This window comes from Apodemus sylvaticus, chromosome 14 (genome assembly GCF_947179515.1).
Source record: "Apodemus sylvaticus chromosome 14, mApoSyl1.1, whole genome shotgun sequence".
NCBI lineage: Eukaryota > Metazoa > Chordata > Mammalia > Rodentia > Muridae > Apodemus > Apodemus sylvaticus.
The window spans coordinates 45,000,642-45,014,522 of record NC_067485.1 but is presented as its reverse complement, the minus strand read 5'-3'; the positions used below and the strand labels follow the sequence as shown (position 1 = coordinate 45,014,522).

Here is a 13,881-nt window from a genome sequence, read left to right as displayed (position 1 = left end):
AGCTTCAGCTGTCATACAACTAGGCATTTCTGGCAAAGGTGCTTAATAGGCCACACAAGTGAAAAGAAGGCACAAGGACAGGAGACACGGAGGGACAGGTTTGTCCTTGTATTTTGTGTCTGTGTTGCTCTAAGAGTGATGTCACATGCCTCATGACATACAGAGCACAGACTTTCAGAAATAAATTTTCTGGCCAAGTGTGGTGGCAAAGCTTTTAATTCCAGCACTCAGGGCTCAGAGGCAGGTGGAATCTCTGTGGGTTTGAAACCATCCTCCTCTATATATTGCCTTTTAGGCCAACCAGGACTACAAAGTAATACTCTGGCTCAAAAACAAGCAAAGAAACAAATAGATAGACAACTCCTCCCCAATAACAAAAAGCAAAGCAAAACAAAACAAAAAAACAAAGAAGGAAATAAAAACTCTGTTTGCCAACATAATCAGACAGTGGGGAGGGCAGCAATCTTGCTATGGAAAACTCCATCCCAGGAATGAAAAAAATTGGTGGAGGTAATAGAATTTAAAGTCCTGTTAATATCAGATGACTTGTTGAAAATGTCAGTTACATTTTTCATCTAAAACACAGTGTCATTGCCTCAGGTTACCTCCATAAATAAAAGAAACTCTTGTATGAAAGTTTGGTATCATTTTCAATGATATATTTTCAATAAAACTAATCATTATTACATAAAAAGTCCAATAAATAGACACTAAATAAATCAGTCTTATGTATAGTACCCTAAAAGCATTCAGAAGTCACTAAACGTTATCCAGTACAGAGACAGAGTCACTACAGAACTCACGCAACAACTCACTAATTGATTTTAATTGATACAGAGAAATCTTTGTTCCATCATTTAGTTCAAGTTATAAAAACAAACCTTCAAACTTGCTGTTGTCAAATAAGAAATATTCAAGAACATATTTATAAACATGTTAAGTTTTTCAGATACTTTGATTGTGTTTTTCCTTTTAATGTTTAAAAATTGATTTCAGTATATTCTACTCTATTTATGTGCATAAAATGTTTAAATACCCTAAAATCATTGGTTAATTAAAATTTTTAGCTTTTTATTAAATTTTTATTTGTAAAAACATTCTTTCACATTTAGATATATAAATACTAAATATTATTTTAAGAAATTATATAATTCTAAAAATTTAATTTGAAAATGATAGCACTTCACTCTAATTTTTTCTTCAGGATTCACCAACTGGCTTGAATATTTTTAAAGGTAGGATTTTACTCTTACTATGATTCTTTGACTGGCTTGATACTCACTGTTTAGCCAAAGTCTGGCTTTGAACTTAATGATCTTCTGACTTGTAAGCTTTAGTGCTAAGTTCCATAGCACACGTCAGATTGCATTTGTGAAAAAAAAATCCACATGGTTATACAGAAATTATATGCACTTATATTTGCTTATTCCACTCAGCAGTCTAATATATAATACATCTAATTTATGTTACCTTATCTTACTTATAGTCTCTTGATAAGGTTTAACTCCATAGTAACAAGACTTCTCTCTCATTTGATGTCTAATTATCTACCTATCATCTATCTCTAATCACTTATTCATCTATCAACCCAATTGGATGCTCAAAATAGTGCTTTTGGTATATTGACGATTTATTAACTTACATTTACACTAGTTTTTAGATATACAGCAGTCTCCCAGAGCTTAAGTGTTTAGGACTGCAACTTGCATTAACTCTTTCTTGAATCTGTCCTTCTCCCCATTATTCTCCTTAATGCACTTTTGACTTCCTTGTTCCTTAGTGTGTAAATCAGGGGATTCAACAGAGGAGTCACCAGAGTATAGAAAAGCGCCATGCTTTTGTTCACATCCTGTGAGTAGCTGGAGGGAGGCTGGAGGTACATGGAGATGAGTGTGCCAAAAAAGATAACCACTACCATAAGGTGAGAGCCACAGGTTCCAAAGGCCTTCCGCCTCCCCTGGGCTGACTTGATCTTTAGAACTGCATGAGTAATGTAGCCGTAGGACACTAATATGAGTGAGAGGGGTACCACCAAGAAGAAGACACTGACAGCAAAGAGTTCGGCTTCATTAATGAAGGAGTTCGCACAGGTTAGCTTCAGCATCACCGGAACTTCACAGAAGAAATGGTCCAGTTGATTTCTGCCACAGAGGGGAAGAGTCATGGTCAATGCTGTCTGTACCACAGAATTGCCAAACCCCGTGAGCCAAGCAGTTATCACCAGTTGTATGCAAAGCTGTGGGTGCATGATGACCATGTAGTGGAGCGGTCGGCAGACGGCAGCATAGCGATCGTAAGCCATCACAGACAAGAGTATACACTCCACTCCTCCGAGTCCCAGGGCGATGAAGAGTTGGGTCACACAGCCACCATAAGTGATGGTCTTGTCCTTCCCCTTGATGTTAAACAGTGTCTGAGGGACAGTGCAAGTAGTCAAACAAAGATCCATAAAGGAGAGATTAGAAAGGAAGAAATACATGGGGGTATGGAGGTGAAGGTCTATAACTGACAGCAATATGATGGTGCTGTTGCCGAGGAAGCTCAAGAAGTAGAGGAGCAACATAACCACAAAGAGAGCCGTTTCCAGCTCAGGCCTGTTGGAGAAGCCCAGAAGGATAAATCCAGAGAAGACGCTGCCATTAGTTCTGTCCATTGCAGTCTGCCTGTGGGAAGCAAGAGATCTAATTCTTATCTGGGGAATTATTCCGAGTTCTTCTCCTGAAAAAAAAAAAAGCAGTTTATTTTATAAATGCAGTAGGGAAACTGGTCACATTTTTTGTTGTTGCTGTTTGGCTTGCAAGAAGCTACTGTGTTGCTATTTCCTCTGCAGCAGCATTTTCTATTGTGTTTACTTAAAAGAACAGTGTTTATTGTTACCTGTGTTGAGAACATGACTGTACTAAGATTTCACAGGCTCAGCTCCTCCTGTGGGTACAGTCACCTAATAAATGGCAAAGGAAGGGTTTGATCTGAATCTGCAGTATAGTCTCATAACTGTCAAGGGCCCTGCCCTTTTGCGATTGGATGAACCTTAAAGAGAGTTGAGTGTTTCAAAATTAAATAATAATTTCCTCAATAAGATACAAGTTTGTTTTGATCTTAAATTGTCCATCTTGGGTCTCATCAAAGAGTTGAAATATGTCAGAATAGTTTTTGTAGTTATTGTCTGCTCAGAGAAACCATGTATGTTTTTTGAAAATGCATAGAAAAGGAAAGATAACATTTGACAACTTATAGTAGAACAATGCATATTAGTACATATGCAAATGGAATACAACGGGATCCACAATGAAGAATTTTAATGATTGGAGAACCGTTGGAAAGTAAATGGTTTTAGATTTCAGGGCACCGACCTTGGTTCCTCACCATTGGTTCCAGCCGATCAAAAGCTGGGCACTGACTGCCCACTGCTTACTCTCGTCTCTCAATTTATAAATAAATAAATAAATAAATAAATAAATAAATAACTATCTCAGCGTAATAGCATTTTTCAACTTTTTACTCTGACTTTTTAAAAAAAAATATCAGCTTAATTAAAGAATTAAAATTTTAATCTTTCCTATTTAAATTACTGGTCCTGAAGTCCTTACTGCACTTTTTTCTCTCATAGACTTCCTATGATTCAAATTTAGTACTATATAATACCAGGGTCTCTGGCATGCTGAACAGTTCTACAACTGAGCTACATCTCCAGCCCTAACAGCAGCATAAATATCACATACAAATGGGTCAGGTAAGTAGAGGAGGGGATGAATTAGAACAAAACAGAATGACATATATGCATAATAATGCCATAAAGAAACCATTGCTTTGCATGATAAATTAAAATGTTAAAAATGCTTTCAATATTACATAGCATAAAAATAAAAAGAAATGGATCTGGGTAAATTTCTTGAGCAAATAAAAATGAAAGCTTAAAATAGAACAAAATAAAATAAAAGTATAAGCTTCAAAGTGGCCATAGGCTGGCTGGACATGGTATTCCAAACAGGCAGTCTATGGGTAGAAGGATGAGTCTTTCAATGTCATCTTCAGTTACATGGAAAGTCCAAGCTGCACGGGATTGGGTAATGCGATGTCTTTAAAATGAGCACAGATCACAGAAAGCTTTAACTATACTGGGGGAGAACTCTGAGTCATAGATATGCAATGTTTGCATTATCTCCTGTAGAAGGGAAAGGTTAGTGCCTGCAAAACTCAGTCTGTTTGGAAAGATGATGTTGCATTTCAGTTTCTTTCCATGTATTAGAGATGGAGGTTGATAAGCAGTCATGAATAATCATACATTAAGTAGCTTATTTTTTTTTTGCTGCCTTGTATGGAATCTTCTAAGACTGTGTTAATCCTTTCTAAGTACAATCTCTTTATTAATAGGTCCAGGATATACTTTATCTTCTGTCTACTGTATTTTCCTTGTTGGATTCTTGGGTCCCTGATTTTTTCATATTCTTTTCAATGACTGCTTTACTGGTAGTTACTCTCATGACCAAAAAGATAATTTGGAATAAATTCTAAAATCCAATAAAATGGGAGAAGAATATTTGCATTCTAAGTATAAATCTGCAATTAGTAAGTCTCTAGATTTTAGAGTCTACATCCCCATTCCTGTTTCTGAACGGTTTATCTTTCCAAAAAGAAGAGCTGGTATTACTACCTTTCTGTTCTTTACAAACTCAGATAGGCTCCATAGCTCTAACATCCCATTTCGATAACTCATTAGGAAAAGTGCATTCTCCAGTGACTATGGGATTTATAATTTCTTTCTCTTTCAGAACAGCAGAGTTGTTTCAAGAATCAACCTAAGAGGAGGTATGGGATGTGGAACAGTCAGAGGGTAGATGGAGGATGGGGGATAAAATATGGAGTGTAAAAAAATAAATTAATTTAAAAAATGAATTTGTTTTCTTGAATGCTGTTGGCACTTACTGTTGATTCTTCTCTTCAAAGTTGTAAAGAAATAGCTTCTTATGCCCACCATGTACAGCTGAAGCCTCTTAATGTATTTCAGAAGGGTCTGTGATTTTTCTATTATTTTCTTAAATGGTGTATTAGCTTATTCTAGAACATAGAAGATAATCTGACCCAAGAGAAGCATATGTTCTGATGAGACATATGTAATTCATTGTAATTATAAGGTGGAATCAGATTAGTATAGGTTATTTAAAAAACATTTCCATATAGGTGTATTATTTGTCTCTGGCTGCCCATGGTGAATAGAAGGAACATAAAAAATGCTGTTTCACAGTTCTGAAGCATATAAGTCCAAAATCAAGATATGAGCAGGGCTGGGATCCCTCTGAATCCCCTACAAACCTGAATCATTCCTTGCATCATTTTGTCCTTCTGGTGGTTTGCCGGTACTCCTTGGAATTCCATGGCCTGTACCTGTAGAGCTTCAATCTCTGTCGTCTTCATGTCAAATGGCATGTTCTTTTTTCTTATAAGTCTAATGGTCATATTGAATTGATGCTAACTAAATTAACTATGTCATGTTAGCTTAATTATATATGCCAAAAGCAGGGACCATAGTTTAGCATTTCTGTGAGTTTTTTTGGGGGGATAGGGGGCAGGAGAGTGTCAACCCATGAAAGTACTTTAATTATGTATGCCAAATTAAAATGCTTTCCCATTTTAAATTCATTCCCACTGAGCAGTGGAAGAGTAAAGGTGAACGTATTAGTTCCATCCTATTTCAAGTTCATAAGTGAGATATATTGACCATGATTTAGATAATATTTATATCTTCTGGTGCACATCCTGTGGAAGTCACTTGTCGGGAATACCCAGCTAAAACTTTTTATAACACATCTTTGCTGCAACTTGAAATCAGTACAGATTTCACATTTAAGACCTGTGAGGCTTCCCCTTGGAGTTTCCCCTTGGAGTTTAGTTTGAATGGAATAGAAAATATTTACACTCCTTTACTTCTTACATACTCATCTAATCTGGAAATTTGTTTTTTTTTTACTCTGGTGTAGAACTTATTACATTAATAAACATAAGTATAGACAGTATTACTCCAGGTAGCACCCAGGATTCTATTGTGTCTAAATCAGAAGTGAAAAGACAACCTTAGCTGGTTTGGGTGGCAACTAACTGGGCTGATGTTAGATTAAAAATATGGAATCTTCTGTAGAAGAGTAACAGAGATTTCAGACATTCAGCTGTTTTCTGGAAGAAGCAAGATGGTCTTTGAGCCCCAAAGACTGATGTTGATGGGAAAGTTAATATTAGGCATAATACCCCCATTTTGTGATGGGGTAGGTAAAATAGAATTCTTAGAATAAATATGAATTTCACATGAAAATATGCTTTAAATATGTTGTCCTTTGGATGCTCTTTGAAAATGGATAACAATCAAATGCTACGCAGGCTTTTGAATTTGGTAGCAATCTCTTCAAAAGTTACTGTTGGCATAACCTGCGTCACCCTTAGGGGTTTCCCAGGAAGCCTGACCACACCATTTTAGAGTCCAACAATAAAACAGAAGTTGAATCTGAATTCTGTGGAGTCTGCCCATGAATAAAAGGGACAGTGTTATATCCAAGGAATCTTTTTATAAGCCACCAAGATCCAGGATCACTTTGGGGAGTGGGATGCAGGAGGATGCACTTAATTTCCGTGGCCCCAAGAGTGTCTTGCCCCATGTAACTCATTAGCCTCTGTTCAGGTATCCAGAGTTTGATGGACTCCAGGGAGCAGCTGAAGTGGAAGGCTCTGGAGAGGTGATACCAACAGAGAATCCATCTTTTCCTGCCAAATTGATGGTGACCCTATTATCTCTACTTCATTTCCATTTGACATGTCTAGGAGAAATGTTTGCATTTCAGGAGATCAATCTTTAATTTCTTCACCTTTTAGAAATATTTTTTCTACCTAAAAGAAAAGAGGTCCTTTAGTATAAAATTCTGGGTCTTTACCCCATAGTACTTGGTGCTGGTGCTATTGGCCCAGTAAGTGTTTCAATGGCTCTATCAACTGTATTATCTTACAGTGTTTTTAAGATCTTGTCAGTCAGTTATACTTGGTCTTCTCTATCGTCATCAACCCTATATCCATAGCCTAGCATATGTTCAAGTGTCTCCTATCAGAAAAATAAAAGGAGGGTGCTGGAGGTGTAGTTCTGTGATAGAGAGTTTGAGATCTTAAGTTTAAGCCCTCAAACTAAAAAATAAACAGGAAGAAACAAACTAAAAATTAAACAAGAAGAAAAATAGAATCAAAACTACCAAATCCCTTTTCCTTTTTAAAATGACATTTTTTCAGCATATAGTCCTGGCTGACTTTGAACTGATGGGAATCCTCCTGTCTCACCCTTTCACTACAGTTAAAGGTCTGAGACACTATGTCCAGCTCATTTCAATCTGTCTTAGTTCTCCTCATCCATTAACTTAAAGTTCTCAATAGAAACAATATTCACATAATTCTCCTTCCAACAAAAATTCTATGCATCATTATTTCTATGCTTATTACTCTGGTGACAAAGATTTCAGTGAGGTTTCTAACACTCTCTTCCTGTCACATACAGAAGGTGCTTGATGTAGTCTGATGTCAGTGCTTCCCCGTCCTTCAAAAAGTCATGTTATTTAATAATTTGCCTTTTCCCTGTTATTCCTTTTTCTTTGGAATTACCTTTTTTTCCCTTGCTCAGTAAAAACACCAGATATCTGTCTATCTATCTATCTATCTATCTATCTATCTATCTATCTATCTATCTATCATCTATCTATCTATCTATCCATCCATCCTATTTTTTGTGCCAGGGCTTTGTGCATGTTTGTGACATGCTTTCTTATGAAGGGATAACACAACACCTTTTTTTTTTTCTACTTGGAAATCGTCTTACTAGTTGCCCAGGTTGACCTTTAACTATAGATTCAGCTACCTTAGCATTCCAAGTAGTCATCTCTCTTTATTATTTCCTCCTTTTCTTTCTTCAGTTGCTTTGTTTTGCCTGTCACAGTGCTAGGGGATTGAACCTAGAGCCTGTGTGTGAGGTGACGCCAATACTACTAAGTCTCATATCCTGATCAGTTCTTAGGGTTGTTTGTTGTTTGGCTTGTGTTGTTTTTAGATGGCATCTCACACTGTAGTTCAGGTTGCCCTGGAATGCATCGTTCTGTGACTCAGCCCCCTTAGTTCTGGGGTTTCCAGGAAAAAGTTGGGTGTTTATATGACTTGTTTTAGTTCTTGCTTAGTAATTACTGTTTTGACTCCTTTGAACAACTTGTTGGGGCACTGTTAACCCAGCTTAGATGAAGGGATGCTTCATGAAGTAGGCAGAACTCTAACTGAATTCTCAAAGTTGAGAGCACCAACCATAAACAAGGAAGCCAGAAAACCATGTGGGCTTCTTCACGGGGCCACATAGAGACGGACAAAGGCCATTTGAGACAGAAAGAGGCCTCTGCATTCATTGCGATTGCAGGGATCCAGATAAGTGAGTAGGGTTCTCCATGCCTTCAGGATTCAAATATAAGACAGTGATTTGGGAGGCCCGGCCCACTGCCTTCCAGCCTTCCTGTCAAGAGTTTATCAAGTCAAGACATCACCATGGTCAAGAGTCTCCATTCAGAAATCAGTTATGTTTAAGCAGGAATGGAAATTATCATTTTTATAGAGTAAGATTCCTCAACCTATGGAAAGATGAATAAAGTATTTATTTATATTGATACACAATTGAGTTCTTTGTGTTGTTTTGGGGTTTGCTTTCTTTTTTATTTGTTTTGGTCTTGTTGAGCTCAGGCTGGCCCGAGACTTCTGATCCTCCTGCCTGCACTTTCCAAATTGTAGGATCAGAGACCTGTGCCACCGTGCTTGGCATATGGTTATTTTCCAGGAATTAGAAAATGAAACTTTGCCATTTGAAGTAATATGGATGGAACTGGAGATCATGAAGCAAAATGAGCCAGAATGAAAAAGCTGAGTTCTGTAGGAGCTTGAGTACAGAATCTGGAAATGCTGTTCTTACAGAAACAGAGAAGAGAAGAGAAGAGAGGAGAGGAGAGGAGAGGAGAGGAGAGGAGAGGAGAGGAGAGGAGAGGAGAGGAGAGGAGAGGAGAGGAGAGGAGAGGAGAGGAGAGGAGAGAAGAGAAGAGAAGAGAAGAGAAGAGAAGAGAAGAGAAGAGAACAGAGTGGTTGCCAAAGACTTACCAAAGGAAGGCCGAACAGAAAGGCAATGAGAGGAGATTAGTCAGTGAATTCAAAGTTACAATTAGAGGGAATACCTATGAGAGTCTGTCTTACAGTCATCAGAATGGCTAAGATAAAAAACTCAAGAGATAGCACAAGCTGTTGAGGATGTGGAACAAGGGGAACAATCCTCCATTGCTAGTGGGAGTGTAAACTGTATAACCACTTTGCAAATCGATTTGGCATTTTCTCAGAAAACTGGGAATAGTTCTACCTCAAGACCTATTTATACCACTTCTGGGCATATACCCATAAGATGCTCAAGCATATCACAAAGATGCACAACTGTGTTCATAGCAGCTTTATTTGTAGTAGCTTCTTGTAATAGAAACTAGAAACAATCTAAATTGATGGCCCTTAATTGAAGAATGGATAAAGAGAACGCAATCAGATATTAAACACCAAAGTATCATGAATTTTGCAGGCAAATGGATGGACCTTGAGAATATCATCCTGAGTGAAATAACCCAGTCCCAAAAGGACATGCATGGTATGTACTCAATTATAAGTGGATTTAGCCATAAAATACAGATACCATGTCATACTCCACAGACACAAAGAAGCTAAACAAGAGGAAGCTTGAATCTCACTTAGAAGTGGAAAAATAGTCGTGAGACAGATGGAGGGAGGGACCTGGAAAGGAGGGGAATGGGGAGGAGAACTGGGAATTCATGAGTAGGCGTGGAAAGGACAGGATAGATGGCCATGAAAATGATTAGAAATCTGCAAATGATGGGAGTGAGGAGGTGGGGGGCATCTCCAGAACAAGACAGAACTGGGATAAGGGAGGTACCCAAGAATCAAAAGGGGTGACCTTGACTGTGACTCACTACTGGGGATATGGAGCCTGAGTAGGCCACCTTCTGTAGCCAGATAGAACCCCAGTGGAGTGATAGAGACACCAACCCACCCACAAAACTTTCAACTCCAAATTTATCCCATCTACAAGTATGCAGGCACAGGGGAGGGAGCAGACACTGAGGGAATGGCCACCCAAGAACCGACCCAACTTGAGACCCATCTCGTGGGAATATACCAATCCCTAACATTTTAGGGATTTTACTCTTGAAGACAGGACCATGCTGTTCTCTGAGAGGCTCCACCTAGCAGCTGACATCCACAGCCAAACAGTGCATGCACGGAACTTGGAAACTATTATGGAAGAAGGAACTATTATAGGAGGAAGGATTACAGGCCCTAAAGGGGATCGGAACTCCTCAGGAAGACCAACAGAGTCTAATAACCTTGGAGCTCTCCAAGTCTGAACAACCAACTAAAGAACATATACAAGCCAGACATAGGCCCTCTTGACTCATATGTACCAGATGTGCAGATTCACCTTTGTGTGAGTCTTGAACAACTTGAATAAGAGGGTGCTAACCCAAAGGCTGTTGCCTGTATGTGGGCTGTGTTCTACTAGCTGGGCCTTTTCTGGCCTCAAGGGGAAAGGAAGTGCCTAGCCTTGAAGAGACTTGATGTGCTAGGGTGTGTGTGTGTGTGTGTGTGTGTGTGTAGGTTCAGGGGGTCGGGGAGGGTACTCAGGGGGGCTCACCTGCTCAGAGGAGAAGGAGATAGGGGATGGAGGAAGGATTGTGGGAGAGGGTGATGAGGAGGAAGGCAGTGAATAGGATGTAAAGTGAATAAAAAATAAAAAAAATTTGAGAGTAAAGTGAGAGAAATGGCAGGATAAATTAGTGCAAAAGCATTTGGGATTATCTCTTGTTCAAGATATTATTCTGATTTGGATTTAAACATTTAAAGACAAATGTATTGATTTGTGTGTGCATCCCATGGCACACATGGAGGCTAAAAGACAAACTGCACAAGTCAGTTCTCTTTCTCCATCATGCAGGTCATGGGGACCAAACTCAGGTCATCAGATCTGAAGGCAAGTGCCCTCACCCACTGACTCATCTTGCCAGTCCTCTTGTCTGGCTTTAAAAGCTGAGCTACAGATAAGTCTCTGAATGTTGTGTAAAGATAAAGGTTTTCCATATAAACAGAATCTATTTACATATGATTTTGTTTTTATTTATTGCATGTGTATGTATACTATGGAGCAAAAGTAGAGGTTGGAGGGCAGCTTGTAGGAATGGATTCTCTCTTTCCAACTTTATGTGGGTTTCAGGGATTGAACTCAGACTGCCAGGTTTTCTGGCAGGCTCCTTAACCCAGGGAGCCACCACACCAACCCTATAAGTAAAATCTCAAAATCTTCTTCTTTTTCTTCAACTTACTGATATTGAAAGCTACAGCCTTTCTACTGAATTGCTATGAAATCTCACTGTCATGTTGAGGGTCATATAACCATTGATCTATTAATATACCTGCTTTATCAATGTGTTCCTGTAGGTGACATTAATGAAGAGTTTTTCTCTCAAGGAATGAAAAATCAAAGTTAAGAAAACAGGGTTAATTTTGGTTATTTTGTTATTTTACCACATGGAATCATTAGCATTCCATTCTGTTTGATATTACTGCAACAAGGGTTTAATCACTTGTTGGAAAGCCCGTCTGCGTCTCCATTGGAGGTTGTCCATCATCATCTAATTACAACTAATTACTTTTGATGATCTAATTAAGCTTATATGGAGAAAAAGGTTAATTTGTAATTTCCTTTTTAGCTTTGGGAATCAAACCCAGAATCTTGAGCATCCTAGGCAAGGTCTCTCTACCCATTATCTAAGCCATTATCTCCTGCCTACGTGTGTACATTTTTAAGCAAGTACTTAATGTTCCCAAACATAGAGACTTTTTTAATTATAAAATCAGCTTAAATGTAAGCACATTGGCCTGACCAGAAACAAAAACCATGAATGTTAGAAACTTGAAAATATTGCTATTAATTGCTATTGCTATTAAAAGTATTAGTCAAAAAATAAGACAAGAATAAGATGACAAGTAGTGATAAAGGGGAATAAAACATAAAATGCTTTCAAAATGCAATTATATATGCAAAATAATCAAATTTTAGTTTATTTCCCAGAATAAAATGTTCAGCAAGGTCATAGATTACAGAAATCAAAAATAAATAGAATCTATTTGATTCTATTTGAATCTAGCCTAGTATGATTTAAAGGTTTTAGTAAAACAGAACAGAATACTGACATATACAGAAAATTACATTAGTTTTTTTGCAACTTCTTGATCTCAAATACATATTTTTAAAAACTGACTATAAACCTCACCATTTCTTTTGCTTGTTGTTAGTGATGTATGAAATTTCCTTCCATCTATTTTTGAGACATGGTATCACACATTAGCTTGTTCTGAACTAGAACTCATTTTGTTCAGACTTCTCAGACCTCATAGTATAAATCCTACCACAAATACCAACACTGGTAGTGTTGAATTTGGAGTTCTCTGGAGAAGCGTGGTATGGTAGTACGGGCACACAAGACATAGCACACAGTAGGTAAATTTTCCCCTTATGCAGAAAACCTCCAAATCCAAGATGAATTATAAAAGCTCATTCCAGATACCATGTAGTGCATCCCGGACATTTGCTTTTCTGAATTATGTACATTATGCAATTCTTTGACTTTTATAAATCAAACTAATATAAGCCTGGTGGTGTAGCACTGTCCTTCCAGTGACTTGGGGAAATTGAAAGGCCAGCTTAGTAAAAATATTTTTTATCACAAAAACCAAACAAAAACCTGAGGATATAATCCAGTGATAGTGTCTGCCCATTCCAATTGAGGCTCAGGGTTCAGTCACCATTCAAACACACACATGTGTGCATACACTCACACACACACACAAATATTCACCTGGAAACACACATACAGACACAAATATGCACACACAACACACACATACACAATACACCCAGATGCACAAATACATATACAAATACACATAATATACACACATACAAATACACACACACTCAAACTTTGAAGAGCAACATATTTTTTCTGATTTATATTTTTCCTCCAATAAAATTGATATTTAGAGCCAAGTACAAAGACAACAAATTCATGAACTGATCCACATTTTTTTCAGATAAAAGGTTTAATTATTTTTTTAAAGAGAAACTTTGGCTCCTGCCTCCTCCATCTGGAATCTTTCAGTGGAAATGAGTCAGCCCTAGCACTGGCAGACACACAAAAGATGTCTGATAGTAGTTTTATTATAAACACGATCATATCAAACAGCAGGGCTCTTCTCTCTTCCTCTAAGTTCCTGCTGTGCCTACAGAGGTGGGGAATGGCAGAGACTGTTATACAAAGTAGAACTCTAAGTCAAGGTGATGAGAGACAAACTTGAGATGCAGAATACAAGAATTACCTAGTTTGGTTTACAAAAGTCAAAATTTCCCATCATATACATCATTTCGACCAGAAGATGTCTGGGGATGCAATGCATGGAATGAGTACTTAAAATTCAGCTTGTTATTTGGAAGGTTTTTTACCATAAGAGGAAAATGTAAAGCCACAAGAACTGGTTTTTTGGTGTGAATGACTGTCGAGGGAATGAAATCAATCTAAAGACAGAACTCATCTTCTGTACTTGAAACCAAACTAACTTTATTGAGTTTTATTCAAGGAAAAACACTTTTTCCTATTAGTTTAAGAGGCTATTTTTTTCCAGACAGGGTTTCTCTGTGTAGCCCTGACTGTCCTGGAACTCACTCTGTAGACCAAGCTGGCCTCGAACTCAGAAATCTGACTGAGGCTATTTTGT

General features: G+C 37.9%; 1 protein-coding gene across 1 annotated transcript; it reads right to left on the bottom strand.

Moving 5' to 3' along the window:
- Positions 1 to 1,708: 1,708 nt before the first annotated feature.
- LOC127664705 (putative olfactory receptor 2B8) lies at positions 1,709 to 2,653 on the bottom strand. The gene has a single exon (XM_052156828.1). The coding sequence runs from the start codon at positions 2,651 to 2,653 to the stop codon at positions 1,709 to 1,711; it is 945 nt and encodes a 314-aa protein (XP_052012788.1).
- Between the last annotated feature and the right edge of the window lie 11,228 nt (positions 2,654 to 13,881).